The sequence below is a fragment of the Equus caballus genome, chromosome 10 (assembly GCF_041296265.1).
Source record: "Equus caballus isolate H_3958 breed thoroughbred chromosome 10, TB-T2T, whole genome shotgun sequence".
NCBI lineage: Eukaryota > Metazoa > Chordata > Mammalia > Perissodactyla > Equidae > Equus > Equus caballus.
This window is the reverse complement of record NC_091693.1, coordinates 16,565,745-16,590,169: the sequence shown is the minus strand read 5'-3', so window position 1 is coordinate 16,590,169 and position 24,425 is coordinate 16,565,745. Positions and strand designations below refer to the sequence as shown.

General features: G+C 57.0%; 2 protein-coding genes across 5 annotated transcripts; one reads left to right on the top strand and one right to left on the bottom strand.

Moving 5' to 3' along the window:
* Window positions 1–30: 30 nt before the first annotated feature.
* SNRPD2 (small nuclear ribonucleoprotein D2 polypeptide) lies at window positions 31–4,994 on the top strand. The gene is made up of 3 exons (XM_001502749.6): window positions 31–143; window positions 1,835–2,014; window positions 4,732–4,994. Coding segments are annotated over exons 1-3 (357 nt in total). The 5' UTR covers window positions 31–141; the 3' UTR covers window positions 4,907–4,994.
* A 2,009-nt stretch (window positions 4,995–7,003) lies between these two features.
* On the bottom strand, window positions 7,004–17,384 carry GIPR (gastric inhibitory polypeptide receptor). Of its 4 annotated transcripts, none has more exons than XM_001917029.5 (14): window positions 16,854–17,384; window positions 15,755–15,889; window positions 15,251–15,350; window positions 14,588–14,695; window positions 13,935–14,038; window positions 13,162–13,265; window positions 12,823–12,967; window positions 11,917–12,076; window positions 11,648–11,708; window positions 11,248–11,317; window positions 11,040–11,128; window positions 10,809–10,947; window positions 8,865–8,906; window positions 7,004–8,788 (listed from the first exon to the last, which is right to left on the bottom strand). In XM_001917029.5, the coding sequence occupies exons 2-14, from the start codon at window positions 15,824–15,826 to the stop codon at window positions 8,582–8,584; spliced, it is 1,401 nt and encodes a 466-aa protein (XP_001917064.3). In that variant the 5' UTR covers window positions 15,827–15,889; window positions 16,854–17,384; the 3' UTR covers window positions 7,004–8,581. The 4 variants fall into 4 exon arrangements, with proteins under 4 accessions (XP_001917064.3, XP_070079134.1, XP_070079135.1 ...); XM_070223033.1 differs by having other exon boundaries at window positions 15,719–15,889; window positions 16,854–16,976; XM_070223034.1 differs by lacking the exon at window positions 8,865–8,906 and having other exon boundaries at window positions 15,719–15,889; window positions 16,854–16,976.
* Between the last annotated feature and the right edge of the window lie 7,041 nt (window positions 17,385–24,425).

Here is a 24,425-nt window from a genome sequence, read left to right as displayed (position 1 = left end):
CCCCCACCCGCTGGTTGGGTTTGCGCAGGCGCCTACGGAAGTGGGCCGCCGGAAGCGGAAGTCCCGCCTCCCGCTCTGTCTTCAGAGGCAGAAGCAACGCGGAGGAAACGCGAGTGACTTGAGAGCGCAGCCACCGCCACCATGTGAGCCCGGGCCAGGCTTAGGCGGCGGGAGTGGGGCTGAGGGTGTAAATTTGAGCACTTACAGGTGGAAGGGGATGGGCAGAGCGGAGGACGGGGCCTGAGATTTTACCGGTGAAGCGGCGTCCTTCTCTCCTGATGAGTTTGCGAACGGGCGCGGGGCCTTTGACGGCTCCTGAGTCGGGGAGAGGGGACAGGTGTATCACATAACGGGCTGTGGGTTCCCAAAGACTTAGTCTTGTTGAGATGCGTGTTAAGGGGCAGCGATTTTACGAATAAAGAACCCGGGAGAAGGAAGTGTGGGCTCGTAGGAATAACGGTTTGAAGTAGGGGACTTCACCCGGATCATGTGAGCTGCAGACGGTTGGCTTTGCAATCTAATTCGCGGCTTTTACAGATGACGAGTCCCCGGAATGATTTACTTACTTATTCACTTAGCAATTATTTATTGAGTGCTCATGTGTCAGGCAGGGCTCTCGACACATCCGTGAATTACCCGCCTCCCCAGGAAAAAATCCCCTGCTGCAGCTTATGGGGTGGGACGAAGCAGGCAATAAATGTAATGATAATAAGCAGGTAACGTATATGGTGCGTTAGATGACCAGGGCTGTGCATAATGAAACAATGGGGCAAGGGGAAAACAATGGGGAATGCCAATTTTGAGAGATGGTAACTTAGCTGGCACCGAAGGATACATGGAGGAGGCAACACTTGGACAAAGACCTGAAGAAAGTGAGAGAGTGAACCACAGAGATGCCTGGGGAGGTGTCCAGGCAGAGGGCCAGGATGAACGTTGGCCTCATATTTTCAGGAACCATCCACGAGGCCACTGTGGCTGGAACAGGCTGAAAGAAGGGGGCAGATGTAGGGCACTGTAAAAACTTTGGATTTTACTTTTTCCACTGAGATGGGAGCCGTCGGAGGGTTTTGAAGAGTGAGATGATATGACTTGAGTCTCTGGACATCAGACTGTTGGGGAGCATGGGTGGAGGCAAGGGGACCAGGAAGACTCGAAGGGAGATGATGGAGGTTTAGGCTGTGGTGAGAAATGGTCCGATTTCGGATAGATTTTAAAGGCCGATGACGGGATTTGCCGACAGATTGAATGTGGGATGTGAGAGAAAGATGACCTCAGAGTGTTGTCTTTATTTTTTTAAAGATTGGCACCTGAGCTAACATCTGTTGCCAACTTTTTTTTTTTTCCTTCTTTTTCTTCTTCTCCCCAAAGCCCCCCAGTACGTAGTTGTATATTCTAGTTGTAGGTCCTTCTGGCTCTGCTATGTGGGACGCCGCCTCGGCATGGCCTGATGACCGGTGCTAGGTCCGCGCCCAGGATCTGAATGGTGAAACCCTGGGCCACTGAAGCAGAGTGCGCGAACTTATCCAGTCGGCCACGGAGCCGGCCTCCATGACCTCAGAGTTTTTGCTTAAAGAGCTAGAAGGATGGAGCTGCCATCAACAGATGAGGAAGGCTGTGGATAGAGTAGATTGGGGTGGTTGGGAGATCTGGAGCCCAGCCTAAGACGTGCAAGGTTGGAAATGTCGATTAGGCAGCCTGATAGTGATGTCAAGCAGGAGACTGAGGGGGAGGGTGGGTCTGTTGGCAAGGTTCGGGACACCTGAGCACAAGGCGTGACCACCCATGCTCCAGCCCCAGGCCCTGTCACTTATGGGTTCCATAATTGCCCACTCAGGAGCCTCCTCAACAAGCCCAAGAGTGAGATGACCCCGGAGGAGCTGCAGAAGCGGGAGGAAGAGGAGTTTAACACGGGCCCGCTGTCCGTGCTCACGCAGTCGGTCAAGAACAACACGCAAGTGCTCATTAACTGCCGCAACAACAAGAAGCTCCTGGGCCGTGTGAAGGCCTTTGACAGGTGAGCGCCTGGGTCTGGGGGGTGTCCGGGCCTGGAGAAGCACTCCCAGCTGCACGGTGAGGAGGAGCCTGAACCAAAGGCTTCTCAGAAGACCGGGGCATAGCATCTTCAAGCCCCGAGGTGTGACTGTCTCTTGTTGCCCCCCCCCCCCGGCAGTGAAGCACAGTGGTTATGGCCAGGCACTTGGGAGCCAGTCCTCCTTGATTCCCCCCGTCCCAACTCTGCCTCTTAGCAGCCATGTGTCCTTCCACAAGTGACTTTATCTCATCCATACAGTGGCAGTAAACGTGGTGGCAGAGATTCAATGACTTGATGTAGGTGAAGTGTAGTAGTCATTAGAAGTCCAGCCTCTGGCACACAGGGTGCTTTTAATCCTTTTTCACAGTTATGACATAATCAGAGCGTCCACCCAAGCCAGGTACTGTTTTCGGCTCTGGAAATACAGCAATGACTAAAACAAACATGGGTCCTAGACTCAGGGAGCTTATGCTGTAGGCAGGGAAGCCAGTAGCAAGCACATAAATAATGTGTCGTAAAGACACGATGATCAGCTCTATAAAGAGTGAAGGTAATAGGGTGGGGGTAATCAGAGAGGCCCCCTCAGAAGAGGCAACAGCGGACAAATCGAATAAAATGAAGGAGCAAGCTAGCATCTGAGTGTTTCAGCCAGAGGGCACAGCAAGGGATTTTTCCTCTCTGGGCCTCAGTTTCCCTCTCTGCGAAATGTGCATCACAGTAATACCGCTTACAGAACAGTGGTGGGGATTAAATGGTATTATGTATGAAGAATGCTTAGGTCAGTACCAAACACGCGATAAATGCTCGGCAAACATAAAACGTGCAGCCTTTCGTTAGCATCTGGTTAGTGCTGACTTCCCCACGGTCGTGTGGTGAGGCCTAATTCTAGAACGTTTCTGCCACTAGCTGTTATGTGACCGTGAACGAGCCTTGCCCCCTGCGCCCCAGTGTCCTCTTGAGTAAAACAAGAGCAAGAGCCACAGGAAGGGCGGGCACGAGCCGCCAGACGGACCTGGATCCAGACACGGGCCCTGGCGTTTCCAAAATGTGTGACCTTGGCTGAGCCCCTTCGTCCCGCTGGGTTCCTTTTCCAGCTCTGGAGGTGACACAGGTGTTTCCCTCCTGGGGGCGGGATGCAGTGCAGGTTGACAGGTTGAGGCTTGGAAAGCGCTTAGCTGAGGCCTGGGAACACGGTAAGTGCTTCTCAGGTGTGCAAGTCCGCCAAGGCGTCCCTAACCTGCCTCCCCTTATTTAGTTACTTAATTACTTATGTCACTTTCCTGAGTGCGCAGTGCAGGCCATTGAGGCAAAATCGGAAAGATACAAAAGGCCCCGGTTGAAGAGCAAGTCTTTCCTCTCCGGCCCCCGGTGGCCCTCCCCAGGGACCCCGCATGGCTCACAGCGGGAGTCTCCTCCCAGAAGGAGTACGTGAGCAGGACAGCATCCCTACAGATAGGGAGGGTGCTTCTTGTTTGTTTATTTTAAAATCACCGCTAATGGCATACCACACAGTTTTACACTGGCCTTTTCACTTCATATACCGCAGAATTGTTTTCCGTATTCGTACACCGTTTTTGTTTTCTTTAATTTATTTTCTCTGCATTGGTAATAGATTCTAATGATTCCAAAGACAGTAATAACAGACCAGGGAGAAGTTTCCATCCGGCTCATCCCCAGTCTGCCTAGGCCGGCCCACTGCCCCCCGATCTCTAGGCATCTTCTCAGGATTCTGTATTGAGCAGAATGTACACTTCTACAACCTCTTTTTTTCCCCTAAAAGATAACTTTTGGGGCCAGCCCCGTGGGTGAGTGGTTAAGTTCATGGCACTCCACTTGGGTGGCCTGGGGTTCGCAGGCCTAGATCCCGGGCGTGGACCTAGCACCGCTCATCAAGCCACGCTGTGGCGGCGTCCCACATGGAATAGGGGAAGATGGGCATGGATGTTGGCTCAGCGACAGTCTTCCTCACACAGGCAAAGATGACTTTCCAGGCCCACCGTTCCCCACCTTGCCTTTTTCACTCAACAGGACCTCCTGGAGGTCACTCCGTAGCGAGGCACAGAGCTTCCTTGTTCTTCTTGACATTTTTCTTTTTTTCTCACCACTGGGTAAAGTTTCCCTATATCCTTTTATCCCTTTACCTTTCATTTGTCTTCGTCGCGGTTACCACCACCTGACAGGATCTTACAGGTCTCCCTGCTAACCCTTCGCATTCTCCCCTCACTGGCATGGGTGCAGACCCCCCGAGGGCAGGGACAGCATCTCGAGGTCATTGCAAGCGTCTGTTGCGCGAGCTAATGCAGGCTGTCATCCTTTCCCACCTGGCACCCTGAAGACAGGGACCAAGCATGGCAGTGGAGACCGCCTCAGGCGCCAGGGGCCTCTGGGTCTCTGGAGAGACCCGCCCCTTTGCTGATGTCTCCAGAAGTACTCGGAGTTTTAGAAAAGGCCCAAGCAGAACCATTTCATTCCCCTTTACCCTGTGCCAGGCCCTGTTCTAAGTCCTTTACGAAAATGCTGTATCAGTTCATTGAATCTTCACACCAACTAGGAGGCAGGTACCAGGATTGTCCCCATTTTAGACAGGAAGAAACTGAGGCACGGGGGTGAGGTCCCTTGCCCAGGCCGCGCTGCTGGAGTGGGGTGTCAGATGAGGGCTGTCAGAAGGCGCCCGCCTCACTCCCGCTGCCTCCCCCCAGGCACTGCAACATGGTGCTGGAGAACGTGAAGGAGATGTGGACTGAGGTTCCCAAGAGCGGCAAGGGCAAGAAGAAGTCCAAGCCGGTCAACAAGGACCGCTACATCTCCAAGATGTTCCTGCGCGGGGACTCGGTCATCGTGGTCCTGCGGAACCCGCTCATCGCGGGCAAGTAGGGCCCCTCCCCGCCGTCGGAACTCGCTCCCTATCCTGCGAAGCCGTGCCCTTTGTGATGGGAATAATAAAGTCCTGTGTTTTTTTTTAGTGGTACCTGTCTCTTCCCAGGGCCTGGTGAGGGGGGCTGACTCGCGGGAGGAAGGCAGCTGGGCGTGGGGCCCAGCACACGCTGGGTCAGGACCTCTCTGAGCAGGTGACGAGGCCCCGTCTGCCCCTCCAGGCCTCGCTTTCCCCGTCTGTGAAGCGAATGGGTTGGATGGAGAGAGCTTCTGCTCTCTCTCCTGTTTTAATCTTTTCTAGCTTCTTGGCGTCACTCTCTCTTCCTTCTTCCTGCCTCTCTCTCCATCAGTCAGTCTCAGTCTTTTCTTTCAGTCTTCTTTTCCATTTGTGCAATCAGCAAACAGTCCACCAGGCGCCTCCTCCAGGCCCAGCCCTGTGCTGCAATGCTGGGGACACAGCCGTGCCCGGGACGGCTCCTGACGGCCCTCATGGACAGGAGATGCCCGGGTAGAGCGGTCGGTGCCCAGAACCGACGGTGACTGTGGCTGAGCCCCGGGGAGCTGACAGGGTGCCAGGCCCTGGGCTCCGTGCTGTTCGAACTTCCTCCCAACAGCTCTGAGCAGGCGCTGTTCTTTATTACCTCCCTGTCCAGAGGAGGGAACTGAGGCCCGGCGGTGGTGGCACGCCCCCAGCGGTACCCAGCCAGCATGGTGATGCTGTCATTCATACCCACCCTGTTCCTGAGCCTGGGGCTTATCCCCTGAGCTCGGCCGCCCTCAAGTCACAACTTAATTACCCTTGGGAGAAATTCTCTGACGAACATGGGGAGATGGAGGTGCGGAAGGGGGGCTTACTTATTGGGGGCGCTTAGGGAAGATCCGTCTTGCTCTATGTGCCCACGTCACCCTCCCTCCCGCCCCCTGCGTCTCTCTCTTCTGTTCTGTCTCTGTTCTCAGACAGGGCCAAATGCCAGGCAGGTGCCGGAGTTCGCGGGCCTGAGGTCAGGATCAAATGAGATGTCCGACACACTGAGCTGTGGAAGGCACAGCCTGAGTTACCCCATGAGCCCATTAGCGACAGCTTGGGGCCCCTGCAGCAGGGAAGGCCTGACACAGGCCCACGCTGTGAGGTTTTAAAGGCACACGTTCACTGAGTGGTCCGCATCTAACTGGAACCACCATCTGAGGGGGCGATGCTAGAACCATCCCATTTTACAGATGAGACAGCTCAGGCCCAGAGAGGGTAAGTGACTTTCCCAGGGTCACTCAGGAAACAATGGAGCCGCTTTCAAACGTAGGGAGCCAGGGCCTCGTGAGCAGTCTTGACCGTCAGGGAGCAGGATGGGGCCACAGGATCCTAATCTGTTAAGCGGGGCGATGGTGCTGTTGTGGAAACTGCCCTGGGGATTGGCTCTTGTGCAGGAGTAAGGACAGCACAAGCCCTGGAGTCGCGGCCCTGATGTCTCCCTCCGCCTCCATTGTTGACTCTTCCTCCCCGGGAAATGGGAATTGCTTTCCCTCCCTGGCAGGCTGGCGGCAGATGCCAGCCCTGCACCCTGTTTGGCATCAGTCGGACTTCCTTCCTCCCCTCTCCCCCCACCCCACTGCCCAAGTGCTTTCCAGAGCGTCCTAAGAGGAGCCCCTTGGAATCAGGCAGCCCGAGGATGTAGGTACCATCGTTACAGCCATTTTCCAGAAGTGGAAACTGGGGCACAGAAAGGTTGGAAGTTGTCCCCAGGTCATACAGCTAAGATCTGAAGCAGGTTGCTTCCTGCAGCTCTGCTATTCCCACACCGCCGTTTGAGAGAAGCAGCCCTCAGCAAATGTCTGGCGCACACACACATGATTTTAATTGTACACACTGCAAATAGTTAAGTGTCAGGAGATCCCGGGAACATTCCCAATTGGGGCTTCTCTTGGGCGGGGGGACAGCGGCAGTGTGACATCAGTGTTGTGGCGACACGGGGCTGAAGATGAGCAGCGCTACCCTCCAGAGGGTGCAAGGCCCCCACAGACACCCAGCCACGCAGTCATTTCCCTTATGGCCTGGCCAAGAAGATTCTCCCACCCCATACGCAAAAACACAACCAAAAACACAACTGTTTCTCCTGCTTTATTTACAAGGGCCCTGCCTTGGGCTCCCCACCCACCCAGGGGCCACAGCCTGGAAAGGACTCTGAGTTCAGCTGCTCCGGGCCGTATCCAGAGAGCTGGGGACGCCGAGGGAAATAAGACGATACCCGGGGCTAACTGAGTCTAAGTGTATCTGAGTGGGGGAGGTTTTTGGAGGGAGGGTCTTGGGTGTGTACAGGTGGTCCAGCCACCATGAGGCTGTCGGCGTTCCCCCCTAATTCTCCCAGTTCCCAGGGACCCCCCCAGAGGCGGGGCTGTGTGTTCACACCCCCAGCTAGCCATGGCCCTGGCCTCTCTGGGTGTAGGTTTCAGCTCCGAGGCCTGCCAGGAACGGCCCGTGTTTATGTCTACACACGGAATGCTCTCTGGACCCCAGTGCTGTCCCATCTCTGTCTCCAACTCTCCCTCTCCCGTGGGCTCCAGACCCTTCCTCCCAGCTGAACATGTCCACAGGGCACACGGTTCTGCCCACCCTGAAGCCGAGCTCCCTGTCTTTTCTCTCTCCATCCCAAACCCAGAAATCTTCCTTGACTTCTTGCTACGCTTGGTTCATACGATCCATCAGCAAATCCTGAGTTTGACCTTTCCAATAGCCCCAGGATCCAACAGATTCACGCCCCACGTGGCCGCAACCCTGGTCCGGCCACCTTCACCTCCTCTGCGCAGTATCCTCACTGGGCCCCAGCTTCCACCCCTGCCCCTAATAATCTCTGCCCCTCGAGGGTAGACAGAGGGATCTGTTGAAAACATTAGCCCAGGGGCTGGCCCCGTGGCCGAGTGGTTAAGTTCGCTCGCTCTGCTTCGGCGGCCCAGGGTTTCACTGGTTCGGACCCTGGGCGCGGACATGGCACCGCTCATCAGACCATGGTGAGGCGGCGTCCCACATGCCACAACTAGAAGGACCCACAACTAAAAAATATACAACTATATACTGGGGGGATTTGGGGGAGAAAAAGCAGGAAAAAAAAAAAAAAGAAGATTGGCAACAGTTGTTAGCTCAGGTGCCAATCTTTAAAAAAAAAAAAATTAGCCCAGAAGATGCTCCCGCTAAGAATCTACAACACACCTGGAATAAAATCCCAACTCTTGTGCCCCTGCCCACTTCTCCCTCTCCATCTGTTGGCTCTGACTTATCCCACTCCAGCCACGCAGACCACCTCTCTGTTCCTCAGACATGGCCAAGCTGCCCCAGGGCCTTTGCAGATGCTAGGTCCTTCTGCCTAGAATCTTGTCCACTGATTCTTCCCAAAGCTGTCTCCTTCACCTCTTCCAGGCATGGCTTAAATGACACCTCCTCGGAGATGCCCTCCCGGACCGCCCTAGGCCTGCTTGTAATTTTTCTTCCTAAGCCATTCCACAGCATGTATACATAACTTAACGTTTTGTTTTCACGGTCTGATTCCTTTACTCAGCTATGATCTCTAGGAGAACAGGAACCTTGTCTTTTGTTTCCTCCCCCCACCCCATTTCCCCAGCGCCCTCCACACCAGGCCCGGTACACAGTAGGCGCTCAATGAATATGTGCTAACTGAACACTGCTCCCTAGCAGTAACTTTCCAAGACCGGGCTGGCCTCATCCCCAGGCCCCGGGAGGGTCCCCGAGGACAGAGCGCGGCCGCTGGCGACCCGGCCGGGGCCGGGGCCCTCGGGCAGGGTCCGGAAGGCGCGCTCCGGGGGCTGGCGCGGCTCCTCGTCCAGGCTGCGGCGCAGGCGGCAGCGGTGCCAGCCACGGCGGATCTCCGACTGCACCTGCAACGGGCCGGCGCTCAGAGGCGGCGCCGGGCGCTCAGTTCCCTGCGCGGCCGCCAGAGGGAGGGCTCCCTACCTCCTTGTTGATGAAGCAGTAGAGGATGCTGACCAGGAAGCCCTGCCAGACCGGGCACAAGGTAAATCGGGGGCGGGGCCAGGATTGGAAACACGCACCCAGTGATCCGGGACCCCGGGCAGGCCCCAAACCACCTTGGCTGCCGCCACCCGGGGCCTAGACTCGAACAGTCACCTTCTCCCTGGCTCCTGGCTCCCCCCTCGCTCTGGCCGATTTGCTGCGTAATCAGGGCTGGAGTTTAAGAACCGGGCACCCTGGAGGTGGGCTGCCTGCGTGTGATAACCACTCCCCACTTTCTTCCCAACCGGGGCAAGCTGCTTAGCCCCTCTGTGCCTCAGTTTCTTCATCTGGAAAATGGGTAATACAGTGGGTGGTTGTGAGAACAGAAGCATGAATAGTATGCAAGAAGCTACAGAGCCTGGCAAATAGCGTTAAATCTTTTTCTTAGTCGTATTATAACATTATTTAATATGTTAAATTAATTTTAATCAATAATAAGTTTTACATTTGTATAAATTTATACGTTTTACATGTAATTTAAATGAATATAAAATATGTATAATTAATACATTACTTGATAAATTCATACAAATCAATTATTTATATGGGTTTTTATTATTATTATTTTGAGGAAGATTAGCCCTGAGCTAACATCCGCTGCCAATCCTCCTCTTTTTGCTGAGGAAGACTGGCCCTGAGCTAACATCATGCCCATCTTCCTCTACTTTATATGTGGGATGCCTGCCACAGCACGGCTTGCCAAGCGGTGCCATGTCCGCACTCAGGATCTGAACCGACGAACCCCGGGCCTCCAAAGCGGAACCTGCAAACTTAACCGCTGCGCCACCGGGCCGGACCCTATGCAGTATTATTAAGATAATATCTTATTATTACTTTTCATGATCCTATGAAAATCTAACTCAGATCGTGTCCCTCTGCTCAGCGTCCTCCGGGGGCTCCTGCTTTCCTCGGAGAAAGAGCCACAGTCCTCACTTAGCCCAAAGGGCGGCCGTGGTACCTCTGTCCTCTGTCCCCCTTGCTCCCGCTGGCTCCCCCTGCTTCAGGCATGCTGGCCTTCCCCCATCATGACAGTACCCTCTCCTGCCTCAGGGACCTCGCACATGGTGTTTCTCTTCCTGGAACATTTTCCCCAGGGATCTGCCTGGCTTGTTCCCTGTCCTTTGTGGGGTCTCTGCTCCTATGTCTTCTCAGCCAGGCCTTCCCTGACCCTGCGTCTAGAAGCCCACCCTTTATCTGCTCCTCACCTCTATTTTCTTCCTTTTTCCCCCCTCTAGGCACATCTGGCATTGCGTATATTTTACTTATGTAGCGTGTTTAGTGTCTGTCTCCCACCTGAGGGCAGGGACCATTTGGTTCTCGGCTCTATCCCCACAGTATGCCTAGAAGAGTTCTTGGCACATAGTTAAGTGTCCGATGGATGTTTGCTGAATTTCATGAATGAACAGCCTTGTGAGGTGAGACTGGTATTGCCCTCACTTTAGAGATGAGCAAACTGAGGCCCAACAAGGTAAAGCAGCTTGGGGACTAGGGCAGGGCAAGGAAGGGCAGGGTTGGCCTGGAACTTTGGAGCGAGCACCTTTTTACATTTTGCACCTTAGGCACCTCTCATAGCTCCAAGCCTGAGGCGAAGGCCACAGAGACAGGAAGTGACAGGCGCGAATTTGGCCCCAGCCCCTCCTGGCCTCGAAGCCCCCGATCTTCACCAGGAGGCAGTGATGGGGATGCTGCCCCATCTCCTGTCCTTCTTCCCGCTGCTCGCCCCGCCCTGGACAGCGCTAGCTCAGGATTTTGTGTAGGATGAACGCACACAATCCCATCCTCACACCCCATTCAGTGGCTGCGCCAGAGGATGACTGCGGCCACGTGTCCCTCTGGGGAGGAGGCCAAGGTCGAGGGGTGGAGCCCCTGCCCCCGCCTGAGCACCTGGAAGGAGCTGAGGAAGATCTCAAAGCCGAGCTTGGCGAAGCGCAGGGCGCCACGGGCCTGTTCCTCCGTCAGGGGAGCAAACACCACCTCGTGCACGCCCAGCAAGGGCACGAGCGTCAGCGTGGAGCGAGCCAGCCTGCGGGGAGAGGGTGGCAGTGCTCCCGCGGACCCGGGTCCCCCATCTCGCACCCAGCCCCCTTCCCCTCCGCCCCCACCGCCCTCCCTCACCTCAGCCGGTAGTCGGGGCAGCGCATCTGCCGCGTCCTCAGCTTGGACACCAGGATGCCAAGAATGCGGATGAAGATGAGGAAGTTAATCTGCGAGGAGAGACAGAGGCTGAGGCAGCCCGGATCCCGTCCTGGGGAGCAGAGGGTGGCGCCCCGCTTAGGATGAGAAATCCCCGAGGAAGACCTGGAGGAGGCGGGGCTGGCCGTACCAAGATGGTCATGAGGATAGGGGTGCGTATGATCCACCAAATGGCCTTGACGTCGTTCCGTTCCCAGCACCTAGGGGAGGGGGAGTAGAGCTAAGAGAGAAAAATCCCCCGGACTCACCGGAACGCGCGCATTCCCTCCCCAGGCCCCGCCCCCGCCCTTAGCGCCACACCCACATCCCTTTAACCCCGCCTGTTACCATCCAGGCCCCGCCCTCATCCCGCCCCTTCCAGGAATCCGCGAACACAATCTTTCCAAGCTCCCCAGTCCTTCAGACCCCCACCACGTCCCCTCCCAGCCCCTGGGCGCCAGCAGCACCGCCCCACGTGGCCAGCAAACCCCGCCCACGTCCCTCGGAGCTCCCCCCACCTCCCAGGCCCCGCCCCGACCCCGGCGACTCACTGCGTGTTCTCGTACAGGTACCTGACGATCACCCAGGGAATGACGAAAAGCGCGGGGGCCCCTGCGCAGACCCCGACCCCCGCCCCCCAACCCCGCCGCAGCCGTCAGCGCGCGCACGGGCCCCGCCAGGCCCAAGACCCGCGGAACTGCCCCGCCAGGGTGGGGAAGCAGAAGCCTAGAGAGGGGAGGAGACCCCCTGAGGTAGACCAGCAGGGTAGTGGGGGCATCGGAGGCGCACGCGCCGGGCAGGGGACAGGGTCGGGGCTCACCCCAGCCGAGGAGCAGGTAACAGTGGAAGTGGCCCTCCTCGGAGCGTCCCACAAGCACCAGGAGGCTGTGCAGGTAGATGCCCTCCACCAGCAGCCACGTGTAGTTGGCACCCACGCAGTACTGGGTCACGATCTGGGCGGTGCGGCAGGCAGCTAGCGCCTAGAGGGTCGCCAGGCAGAGGGAAGGGGCAGTCAGGGCCTCCCCGGGTGTCCTCGAGCCTTCCTCCACCTGGTTGTCCTCTCACCCCGGTTGGTTTCTCTCTCCCTGTTACCTTCCGCTATATGAACCCTCCCACTCTATCCTCTTTAACAATTAACTCCCATCTTGCTATCAGAGTTCCCGCTTAGCCCCCCCCCCCCATATGGCCTCTCCCACCTCATCTCCTAAGAATTGAAAATTACTCCACCTATCAAAAGGTTTCTTTCTCCCTTCTCATCGCCCACTCTCCCGCCAGCCGGTGGCCTCTCCCACCTCGTGGCTTCCTAATTGTTGCTGTGGGCCAATTTGCTACCAGATAGTTTTTCTGATTCTGCCCCCAGCCTCTAGTCTCTCCCACCTTGTCTCCCAGTAACCAAGTGGTTTCTACTAAGTTCCCCCACCAGTTAGCTTCTGCCGTCCTGTCACTGCCTCGCCTCCAGCAGGGGGCTTCTCTCACTGGAGAGAAAGTCCAGGAATGGGTGAGATAAAGAGAAAGGGGATGGAAAATTCCAGTAAAGGAGGTGATGGGGCCGGAGAGTTCAAGGACGGGGGAGGCTGCGCTGGGAAGGTCCCTCTCCCTATGTGTCTGGAGGGGTCAAGAGAGAGAAACTGTTGATAGCGTAAGAAGCGGGAAAGGGACTGGGGACATCGTGGCCCCAGCAGGGGAGGCAGAGTCCCAATTTGAGGAAGAGAGAGGTGCTGCTCACCTGGTTCCACAGGGCAGGGGGCTGGTCCCCGGGGTAAGGGCCGGGAGGAGGTAGCAGGCGGTCTCGCGTAAGGATCGCCGCTGCCCGCAGCATGAACGATGTGAACAGGTTGATGTGGATGTGGTTCCGTGTGCAGTGCAGACGCCTGGGGGGTTGGGGGGCAGTCTGGGGACCCCTGGAGACCTGGCCTCAGCCGCACAAAGCCCCTTAACCACGCCGGCCCCCCCCCCCCCCGCCCAGTCCTTCCCACGGAACCACCATTGGATGCCTGTTGCTGGTGGTGCCTGGGCAAAATGAGGCCCAGTGTCTGCTGCCACCGCTCAGGGCTGGGGGGCCCACCTGAAAAAACTCAAGATGAGCAGGGCGAGCAGCAGTGCGGCAAGGGACACGGAGTAACCGACGGTGTACACGACCTGCAGCCGCTCCAAGGTCAGCCTTTGCTCCTGGGAGGGGAGGACACGGGAACAGGGCTCAGCTCTTGCCCCCAGGGCCAGAGAGGGGCTGGAAGGGCATCTGCTCTTTGTTCATGCCCAGTACCCCAATTTTCTCTTGGGGATCCACCTACCCTTGTTGGAATGGGGCTGACTCCATCCCGCAGCTCGAGTGCTGGGTATGTGACCAGCCAATCAGAGCATTCTATCTCACACACATGCACAGTTCAAGATGGGCATATGACCCAAACCAGACCAATGAGAGTCAGTCCTGGGGCATTAGGTTGGAGCTATTGAGAACAAAACTCAGTCTCCTCGCAGTTTTGGTTGGTGGGATATGAGCCTGGTGCTAATGGGGCTATCTTTTCCACCCCATGGAAAAGGTGAGACCAGCACAGAGAAAACCAGAGCACAATAGGGTGAGAGACAAAGAGATACCCAACCATATCATTTGAGCACCTATATCCAACTGTGCCTGAAGCTGTAGTCTTATACTTTTCAATCACAGAAGCTGATACATTTCTCTTTCTTTTTCCATCAGGCAAGTCTGAATTGAGTTTCCATCACTTGGAACCTGAACAGTAGTCTTGAACTATACAAGAGGCTTCAGAATCAGCCAGAGGCTGCTGCCTTTTCACCTCTCCCTGGACATCCTAACTGGAATTCCTCACCTCTTCTTACCTGAAAGGCTCCGTTCATCTCTGGGTTCTCACACTGAGAATGGTCTCTCCAAGGTTCCCATTGGCCATCACTGCCACATTGGCGGAGGACAAAACCTGTGGCCACTGTGCGGAAACAAGGGAGGGGATGAGAGGCAGACAGAAACAGAGAGATGGAGACAGAAAGGCAAAATATGAGACAAGGGCAGAGAGAGAGAGAGAGAGCCAAAGTGATGATGACAATGATGATGATGATAAACCCTTACACAGCATTTTACACTTCTTAATTTAATATTCATAACAAGACTATGAAATTGGCACTATCATAAACCCCATTTTACAGATGAGGAAATCGAGGCATAAAGAAATTAAATAAGCTACCCCAGGCCACATAGCTCGGTAGGCAGGGAAGATCAAGACGCCTAGAGATAGACAGCCCCGTGAAAAGGAGAGAAAATAAGAACCGGGTGGTCCTCAGAGAGATATACAGACAGAGAAGGGGCTTTACGTGACAGAGGCAGGACCCAGCCAGGGTTGGGCAGGCGGGAGGAGACACGCAGCCGGACAGGGAGGAGCTGGAGACGGCGTGTAGGTGAGCTGCGGGGCAGTGGCGTCTGGGACAAGGGTTAGGAACTGTTTGCGTCTCGAGGGCCTGGGATCCAGGGGGCACCTCACCATGGCGGTGCCAGGGCAGGTACCAGGGGCAGGATGCACGGGCAGTGGCGTTGGGTGCAGCGTAGTCCCAGCAGACATACATGTCGAAGGACCGGTTGCAGGCGAGGCCTGGGGGGTGGGCGTGAGAGCCAGACGTGGAGTGGATCTCCTGCACCGCGCGCCCCAGGGGGCTCCGCCTTCTAGGCCCAAGCCCCGCCCTGGCCCCGCCCACCCGGGGTGGGCCGGTCCCTGCTCCGCCACAGTTCCTCCCACCAGACCCAGGGCCCCGCCCACTCTCCGAGCCCGAATCTGGGCTCCTCCCACCAAGCAAATTCCCATGGCAGATGCTTCCCACGCGGCGAGCCCCTTCCTAGGCTCCGCCCATAACCCCGCCCCTTCGCATCCACTCCAGGCCCCACCCACCTGGCGCAGCCCCACCCACCTGGCGCAGCCCCACCCAAGACTCCGCCCATTTCAAGCCACCTCTCGGGCTTTTCCAGCTAACCCGAGTTGCGCCCCTGTCCCGCACTGAGTGTAGGTCTTCCCATCCAGGCCAAGTCCTCCCCGCACAGGCCTCCCCGATCCGGCCCACGTCCACCGTAGACTTCAAGCCCCGCTCGTCAGTCCTAGGCCCGCCCCAAGCCCACCCCTCCCAGCCGCAGCCCACCCCCTTCCCAGTCACACCTGCTGGGGGCTCCGCGGCCTCCAGTGTCTCCTGGCATTCCCTGCGGTACCGTTCCCAGCGCCGGTACAGCTCCCCCGCCGTCTGCCCCTCAGGGCCCGTCTACGGAGAGACAGAAGGGAGGACCACCCCCACCCCAGCGACCCCCGCTCCCAGGCAGGATGGTTCGTGTGGCCACAAACACCCTAGAGGGACTTGGAGGGGCTGTCTGTTTTGCCCAGGAGTCCTGAGTGGCTTAGAAACCTCTTCTAAGTCTTGAGGGGTGCCTAGAAACCACCAGGGGAGCTGCTGTGGGGGACTGAAAACCTTCAGGAAAATGAGAGGAGGGAGTGAGTGGCTGGGAAGCATCAGGAGGATTTGCGGGAGAAAGAGGAGGGTCGGGAAACAACCCTCAAAACTTGAATCTGGTCAAGCGGGGCTGTCTTAAAACTCTCTTTGCCTTAGGGGGAGACTTAAAACGGTCCCCAGACCTCGCCTTGACTTCCTGTGGCTCCGCGGGTCCTCACCTCCGCCCTCCCGAGCAGCAGCCCCCACAGCAAGAGCAGCAGAAGCAGCCGCCAGGGCGGACAGGTCGGCATCTTGAGGGCGGCGGGGCATGGGGGGCCAAGGGTCTGGTCACGCGGGGACAGTCCCAGTCCGGCCTGAAGGGTTCAAGAACAGAGTCAGGAGCCTCCGCCCTCCGCCCCCCAGCCCCGGCGCCACCTGGCTCCCTGGGTTCGTATGAGTGGACTCGGAGGAAGCCCCCCGCCCCCACGCGCGATGATTTGGGGACGGGGGAGTGGGGAGCGTGAGGAGTGGGCGAGGCCGGGATCCAACACGTGACTCCTGGGCCCGGCCCCCACCGTTGCTGGGGGAGCGGCGGCGGAAGGGGCTGTTTGCAGAGGGCGCGGTTGGGTTGCCCTAGAGCGGCGCTGGGCCGAAGCGCTAATGTCCCCCGGAGTCTAGACCTAGGGACTGCGGGGGACCTGGGGCCGGCCTCGGAGAGGAGGACACAGAGACCGTGAGGCACGGAGCTTAAAATGACCCTGGGAGTTTCCACTCTCTGAGCCCAAAGAGTTTTCAAATCGCCGTGGGAACCCGACCTTTTAAAACTTTCCCCCTGTGTATAAGGCCCAGAATCAATGGGACAACCCTCTCCTTAGGGACTCGAGAGGCGTCAGACCCTGGGCTTAGGTCTGCAGGGGCCTCGATGTCTGGAAATCGGTCTAAGCGCCCCCCCCCCCACCCCACTTCACCGTGCAGTGTGGAGGACAAGGCAGAAGCAGGGAAGATCAAAGGGAGCTGGGGAAAGACAGACAGGGAGTCAGAGAGGCCTCAGACAGACATACAGAGACTGAGAGAAATGGAGACTGAATGAGACACACAGCAAGAGACCAGAGACCAAAAGATGGAGAAATAACGTGAGCTACGAGACAAAGAAAAGATAGAGACGTGGAGGGAGACATGGAGACAGAGATACCAAGAGACGGAAAGGAGTCTAGAGACTGTGGGCACAGAGAGACAGAGGGACCAAGGCATGGGCTAAGAAACAGAGAGAGAGGGACCCGGAGACTTGTGGGGGACAAGGGGGCAGGGGGAACGGGCTGGGATTGGGGGAGCCCTTACCTGTCCCCAGCCCTGCTCTCGCTCCTGGCGTGGCTGCCTCTGCTGTTGCCTCCACTGCCTGCCTGGGCTCTGGAAGAGGTGACAGCTGGGGTGGTGGGAGGGGGCGGGGCCAGGGCGGGCCAGGGAACAGGCGGGGGGGGGGGGGGGGGGGGGGGAGCTCTGGGGCAGAGACCCAGAGAGGGGGCCAGTCGCGTGTGAGTGTCACAGGCACTCGAGGTCACATGGGAGAGCAGTCACGCAGTCATCGTCCCAAGGACCCCCCCTACCGAGGGCACAGTCTCTCACATTGTCCCACCCAGCCATCGCACACACAGCCACAGTCACACGGCCACGCCCAGTGTCACACGCAGCCCCGTGCTCTGAGCCACAGAGAGGCAGGGCACAGAATCACACAGAACATGATCCTCAGGTTCGTTCACAGTCGAACAATCCACGGTCACATCCAGAGAGCCAGAGCCTCTCACCCACAGGTGGGTGGTCAACCACGGCGACACACAGCCACATGCCAGGGGCGTGGACTCCTCCACTCACACAGGAACACAGTCACAGCTTCCCACAGTCCTGGTGATGCAGTGTCCATCATACCATCAGTGGGTCACGTCACAAACACCGTCTGTCTCCCCGAAACCAGCCTGATTGCCCTGGGAGGACGGCGCCAGGGCATCTCGGTCCCCACCGGGTCCCCAGAGTCACTCAGCACAGGTTTGGGCACAGAGCAGAAACTCAAAGAATGATTGTTGCGTCAGTTCAATAAAGGCACACAGTTACATGGTTCCTCACGGTCATATAATCCCTTAATGGCACAGTCTGAATGTCACGCACAATGTTACACAGGCACATGCGTTAACGCTCCCACGCATCGTCTCGCACACTTCACACCATCAACTACAGAATCCAGGCCCGTCCCAGCGACACACATTCCCCGACTGTCACTAAGGCACACACTCTCACAAGCTCCCGCTGTCACACTGTCGCACCAACACCCTCACTCACACAGTCACGCCCAGTGCCACGGTCTTACAGACACACAACTCTCCATCACGGCCTCACCCGCACTCACAAGTCACATATCGTCACACACATGTCACACCGAGATGCTACCATCCCCCCGTCATGCACGGTCACACAGTTACACGCAGGATCGCACACCATCATCCCACAATCCCACACCAACCCACAGCCTCACATGGTCGCCTGGCCACGGTCATCACTGAGTCACACACCTTCTCACCATCTCCATCTCCAGTGTCTTCCTTTGCCCTAAAATATAGGGAACATCTGGACATGATGGGGCAGGCTTAGAAACAGACACTCAGCTCTCGGCCCCTCGTCCTCCTTCAATACAAACCACATCAATCACACTGTTAACATTCGTGAGGGCGCACTCCCCTGGGACCTATAAAATAAACGGGACAGAGGCGAGTCTGCCCATTTTGCAGAGGAGAAACTGAGGCCCAGAGGCCCTGGGAGGGGCGGGTTGTAAGGGGTGGCATGAGGTCCAGCCCCAGAGGCTGGCAGGAGACGAATCTGGAAGAGGGGAGTGGCATGGGGACGCCAGCTTCCTGGCCTCTGGCCCACCTCCCTGCTCTCTGGCCCACATTCCTGGCGCCTTCTGGGTCCTGGGAAAGGCTGGCTTCACGGTTCACGAGTGGAGAGGGAAAAGCGTCTGAGATGGCCCGGCACCTCTGGGCTTGGGAGGGAGTCTCTCCTTGGCCCCAAGAGGGCCTGGAGTTCCCTTGGCTGGGGATGGGAAGGTGGGGGGAGGCTGGGGAGGGGGAGGGGGAGAGGGGAGGGCGGGGGAGGGGGGTGGAGGGAAGCAATGGAGTGGAATTGAGGTGGTGAGAGAGGCAGGAAAAGAAACCAAGAACAGAGAAAGACAGGAAGAGACAGAGACAAGAGAGACCAAGAGAAAGAGATGGACAAAGAGAAAGACATCGAAAGAGACAGAAACGGGGAGAGACACACAGAGCCAGACAGAGATAGAGAGATAAAGGAAGAGAGACAGAGATAATAGATACAAACCAAGAGACGGAGACATTAAGAGATGAAGATGGGGCGGGGCGGAGGGGGAGAGAACATGAAAGATGGGCCCCCCCTGAGGAGAGATGGGCAAGACAGGAGCCTGGGGGTGGGTGAGCAGCTGCTGAGAGCTCACACCCCCCTGGGAGAACGCAGGGCAGAGCAGAGCACGGAGGGGGGTGGGGGGAGCCCAGCGGGAGATGCCTGGGTCCCTGCCTGGTCCCCGGCCTATCTCAGCCCTCCTGAGAGCCCCCGCCATCTCCCAGGATCTGGGGAGGGGGCAGCAAGACCACAGAGGGTGCCACACCACCCTCTCCGATTCCCATGCTCCAGGCTTCTGGAAACTTCCGGCAGAGAAGCCGCCGGGCCCTCTCCCCACGCACTTCTCTCTCTCTGCTGTCTATCCTTCTTCACGCCCCTCCTCTCTTTGGTGGGACTCTCTCCTTTCTCCTCTCCTCCAGACCCCCTCTGTTTGGCCCTTCCTCTTGGGGGACAGCCTGGCTTTTCTCTTCCTTCCTGCAGGTTCCATTCTGCCCCTCTCCTCACTTCTGCTCTCTTGTGTGCTCCAGGTCAGACTTTTTGTGCCTCTTTTGAAGGTTTCTCTTTCTCCTCGCCTCTTTTCCCATCTCCTCTCGGGTGTCTGTCTGTTTCTCTCTCCATTGCCCCTGGTCCTGGGTCTGCAGGCTGCTGTCTCCCCCCCTGCCCCACCCCCAGCAATGACCAGGCAGTACCCCCCACCCCACCCCCCACCTAGGAATGCAGCGGTGGGGAGGAAGCTGGAGGGCCTGTGGCTCCCCCCATGGGGCTGCCTGGCCAAGCAGAGCCTTCGGGGAGCAGGCGGGCGCCTGGAGTGCTGGCAGATGGTGCAGGAGAAATGAGGCAGAGAGAGATGGGGAGAAGGGGCACCCCATGGGGACTGAGGCCAGAAATGGGAGGCTGAGATGGCCCCCTGAGATTCAGGACTACAGAGAGATGAGGCCTGGAAGACAGAGACCCAGAGAGAGGGACATGCATGCACACACACACACACACACACACACACACACGGAAAGACAGAGATACAGAGAGTGAGAGACAGCAACAGAGACAGAGACTGAGAGAGACACACCCAGAAACATGGGGATCCAGGGAGAGGCAGAGAGACCAAGATGAAGACTCCGAGAGAGAAGACCGAGGAGACGGAGGCTGAGAGCCTGTCACTCAGAGACATGGGATCTGGAGAGACAGAGACCCACCGAGAGACAGCACGCCAGAGACAGGGGTCCCGAGAGAGAAACAGAGACAGATGGTCCAGAGAGACAGAGAGTCTTGGAAGGCAGAGAGATGGGGATGGGGTAAACTCTCTCAAAGACACAATCAGGCAGAGATGAATCAGAGATGCCTGGCTCTCCCGGAGGGGGAGTGCTCTCCCCCTACCCCAACACCCCATCCCCCCACCCCCACCCCGCGGAGCATCTCCATAGCAACGTCCCCAGATCCTAAGGGCAAATATTGTCCTGGCCAGAAGCAGCGCCAGAAGCAGCGGGCTGTGTTGACATAATCTCCTGCTGGTGGGGTGGGGGCTCCAGGGGCCCGAGAGGCCAGGATGGGGGGCAGGAGAGCATAGAGGCTCTGAGTCGCAGCCCCACAGACAGCTGCAACCTCCCCCCACATCCAAATCGGAGTGCAAACCTCCCCGCCCTGAGAGGACTCGAACCTGTAGCCCGGGCTGCCCCCTGGTGGTGGTGGTCGAGTCCTGAAGCCCCTTTCCAGGCGTCAAGGACAGCAGGGGGGCCTGAGCATTTTCCTCCAGGTTTCTAGAATCTGGCTCCTCTTTCCTCTTCCCCCAGCTCCTGCACTGGTCCAGGACTCTTCTCTCCCAGGTCTCCTGCCCCAATCCCGCTCCTCTCTCTTCCACTCACCTGCCCACACAATGGGGCAGCCAGGCAGCCAGAGCAGTCACACTAAAGCATAAACCTGACCCTGTCCCTCCCCAGCTCGGAACCTGCCATGGCTCCCTAGTGCCCTCAGGAGAAAGCTCAGGCTCCTCTCCACGGCCTTCAAGGCCTCTGCTGAGCTCTCTTGCCTTCTCTCCATGACCTCCTACCTCTTTAAACTCTTCCCAGCCCCTCAACCTTGGTTCCGGCAGTTTTCCCCACCTCCAGTGCCTCCACCCAATTTTTGTCGAGTCTTCCAAGCCCACCTCAAAGTTAGCTCATTCATTCATTCAACAAACAATGATTTCCTCTCCTGGACTGTGAACGCTGTGAAGACAGGGCTGGGGCTGTCTCTGTCACTGCTGGGTCCCAGCATCACCCAACGCTGGTTTGGCACAGAGCAAGGTTCAACTTATTTTATTAGGTACTGGTGATGTATCAGGCCCTGGACTTGGCAATGCTGGGGATGTGGCTGGCCCTTGCCCGGCCCTCATGGGGCTCCCAGCCCAGGCATAGACCCAAATAGGGAGCTAGATGGACAGAAGGAGAGGCAGAAAGAGAAACACAAAGAAAGGAAGAGTCAGAAAGAGGAAAACAGAGGCTCCGAGAAAAACGGAGTCCAAGATCAGAAGTAATAGTACAGTAATAATGAGAATAACAATAATAGGTCCCATATCTCGGGCATTTTATGTGTCTGCATCTCACTTAATCCTCCTAAAAGACCTGCAGCAGAGGTATCCTCATCCCCATTTTCCAGAAGAAGAAACGGAGGCTCAGAGAGGGGGAGTAACTTGCTCAGGGTGACAGAGCTCATAAGTGATGGATCAAGGGCCCAGTTTCCATACAGAGACATACGGACAGACAGAGATGAGAGAGAAAAGTGGCCTGGAGCAGGAAACCTAGAGGCAGAGAAGAGATGAAGGGAGACCGTGGGTCCTGTCCCCTCCCTCCTGGTGGAGCCGCCCTCTCTCCACTCTTGTCTTCCAGGCCTTGACATCTCCCTGCAAAAGCACTTGTCTGGGGCCGGCCTGGTGGTGCAGTGGTTAGGTTTGCACGTTCTGCTTCGGCGGCCCGGGATTCGCCAGTTCAGATCCCGGGTGCGGACGTGGCACCGCTTGGCAAGCCATGCTGTGGCAGGCGTCCCACGTATAAAGTGGAGGAAGATGGGCATGGATGTCAGCTGAGGGCCAGTCTTCCTCAGCAAAAAGAGGAGGATTGACAGCAGATGTTAGCTCAGGGCTAATCTTCCTCAAAAAAAAAAAAAAAAGCGCTTGTCATAAAGCTAGCTCCGTTCGCTGTACCCAAACAGCACTGTGCTAAGCGCTTGACAGGCAGGAGCTCACTGCACCCGCTCTCCTCCCCTGGGAAGCCGGTGCTGGGTTGGCTCCCATTTTGCAGAAAAGGAAAAGCCAAGCTACTGGTGGCAAAGCCACCGGGCTCACATGGATCCTGACACCTCGAGGGCAAGGGCTGACTGGTCCTTGTGTGTCACCCGCACCAGCCTACACTCCTCTGCCTGTGGCTCCTTCGTCCACACCGGGGCTCCCCCCTCCCCTCCCGCAACACATGGAGCCCGGAGGACCTGAACTCCCCTGGGCTCCCACGGTCCTCGGGGACACTCCCGGGACGGTTCCTGGTACAGTGCAGCTGGCTGCGGAGTCCTGTAGGTAGGCGTCTGACTTCTCCTCTGCTAAAATCTGAGCTCATGGATCGGGATGGGAGGTGGGAGAAGCTGGAGCATGGGAGGCAGAAAACCTGACTTCTGCTTCATTTTTATCAGTAACACAAGCAGTTATCATCACAGAATGATAACAGCCCACGTCTATTTCGCTCATTGCTCTGAACCCACTATTGATCTTGGTCCCTTCCATGGTAGGTGTTCACTGGGAAGTGAATAGGGGTTGCTACCACTTATGTGCCAGTCACTGTAGTCATGTGTGATTTGCATCAGTGGCCTCACTGGGGCTCATGGAGGACACAGTGACAAATAACATACATCTTCCCACAGCCTTTGAGGCCCTACAAGATCTGTGGGGCCCATTACCTTCCTGACCCCATCTACCTCCCCCTCTCCTCTCCCTTGCAGTTCCATCCTTGCCAGTCTTCTTGCCCCAGAAATATGCCTAACTCATACCTACCTCAGGACCTTTGCACTTACTCTTTCCTCTGCCTGGAAAGCTCCCCCCACCGCACTCCATGCGTGATTGCTTTCTTCTTGTCATTCACATTTCAGCTCAAATGTCTCTTCCACAGAGAGAGCTTCCCTGGCCCCACACTCTGAATTAACCTCGCCCTCCCCTCCCTGATCATATCGCTCTGTCCTATCTCCATAATGTCACGATCTGAAATTATCTTACCAGCTCCTTGCCTGTTTCTTCATCTGTAAAATGGTGATGAAACTAGGGCTCGTGGTGAAGATAACTGAGTGCCTGGCCCAATAAATGTTAGCTGTTATTATTTATTTGTTTTGTGTATGGTGGCTTACCTTCTCCACAAATCGCGAGATCAGTGAGAACAAACTACTGAAACTCCAGCACCTCGAGCAGGGCCTGGAACCCAGTAGGCATTCAGTAAACATTTTTAAATGAGTGAAAGAGGTAGACACGACAGGAGCCCCCACTTTCCAGGTATGGAAACTGAGGCTCAGGGTCATAACCAGAAAATAGTGGAGTCAGGATTCGAACCGAGGTCTATCTGGTTCCATAGCCCCGTGCTTTCACGGTCTTGCTTGTGTGTCTAGAGGCAAATCTCTTCCCGCTTTGAGATCGCTTCCCCTGCCTATAAAATAGGGTCTGGGGCATGTCTAGGCGCTGACCCTCCGTGGGGACTTGGGGAAGGTGGTCTCCACTATTCTAAAAGTCCGTTGTCAGGTTTTCTACCCTCCCCTCTTCCCCCAACATCGGAGCCGGCTCCGACAGACACCGCCAGGGGTCCTGGCGTCACAGCCGGGCCTCTGCCAAAACCCGGACTGGATAATGAAGTCGTGGGAGATGAGGGCTGTACGGGGAGGAACTAAGGGGCGGTCGATAAAAAACTGGAAGGAAAGGTTAGGGAGGGACCACAGGCTCGGGGGGAGGAGTCTAAACTCGGGGGGGCGGAGCTAATCCTATAAAAAGGCCGGGTCAAGGGCTCTGGGCGAGGGACTACAGCCCTCGGATGCTCAGGGGGCGGTGCCAAAGGCTCTGGGGGCGGGAATAGAACTTTAGCTCCCGCAGGATCCTAGGGGTGGAGCTAAGAGTCCCGGGGGCGGGTCTAGATCGAATAAACAAGGACTCCAAGAACTGGGCTAGAATAAGAGTTCCAGGGCGGAGCGACTGGATATCAGGGCGGGTTTGAGACCCTAGGGGTCCGGCTCTAGTCTTGCAAAGGGGCTTTTGGGAAATGCACTAAAAGATTAGGGAGAAGGTTTTGGGGATGTGGGAGTGTCTTCCTCCACCCCATCTTCCTCAGAGCCGGGGGCTACGCTTCAGGCTGAAAAGCTGGGAAGGCCCTGCCCCTTCCAATCCTTCTGAATCCCTATTGGAGGAGGGCCCTGCGCGACAGGCTCTCATTGGTCCTGAACAGGCGAGGAGGGGGTGCAGAGAGAATACGCGCTGTTGTGGGCGGGACCAGACGGTACCGAAGGGGATCTCGGCGC

Bases quoted from the DNA above. Each gene is read 5' to 3' on its own strand.
- SNRPD2 (XM_001502749.6), top strand. The intron at 2,015-4,731 runs GTGAGCGCCTGG...GCCTCCCCCCAG, and splicing joins CGTGTGAAGGCCTTTGACAG to GCACTGCAACATGGTGCTGG.
- GIPR (XM_070223033.1), bottom strand. From the start codon at position 15,826: ATGCCGACCTGTCCGCCCTGGCGGCTGCTTCTGCTGCTCTTGCTGTGG. The intron at 11,129-11,247 runs GTACGGCCAGCC...CTCTCCTCGCAG, and splicing joins CTATCCTCATGACCATCTTG to ATTAACTTCCTCATCTTCAT. The intron at 8,789-8,864 runs GTAGGGAGCCCT...GGCCCGTTGCAG, and splicing joins ACTGCTTCATCAACAAGGAG to GTGCAGTCGGAGATCCGCCG.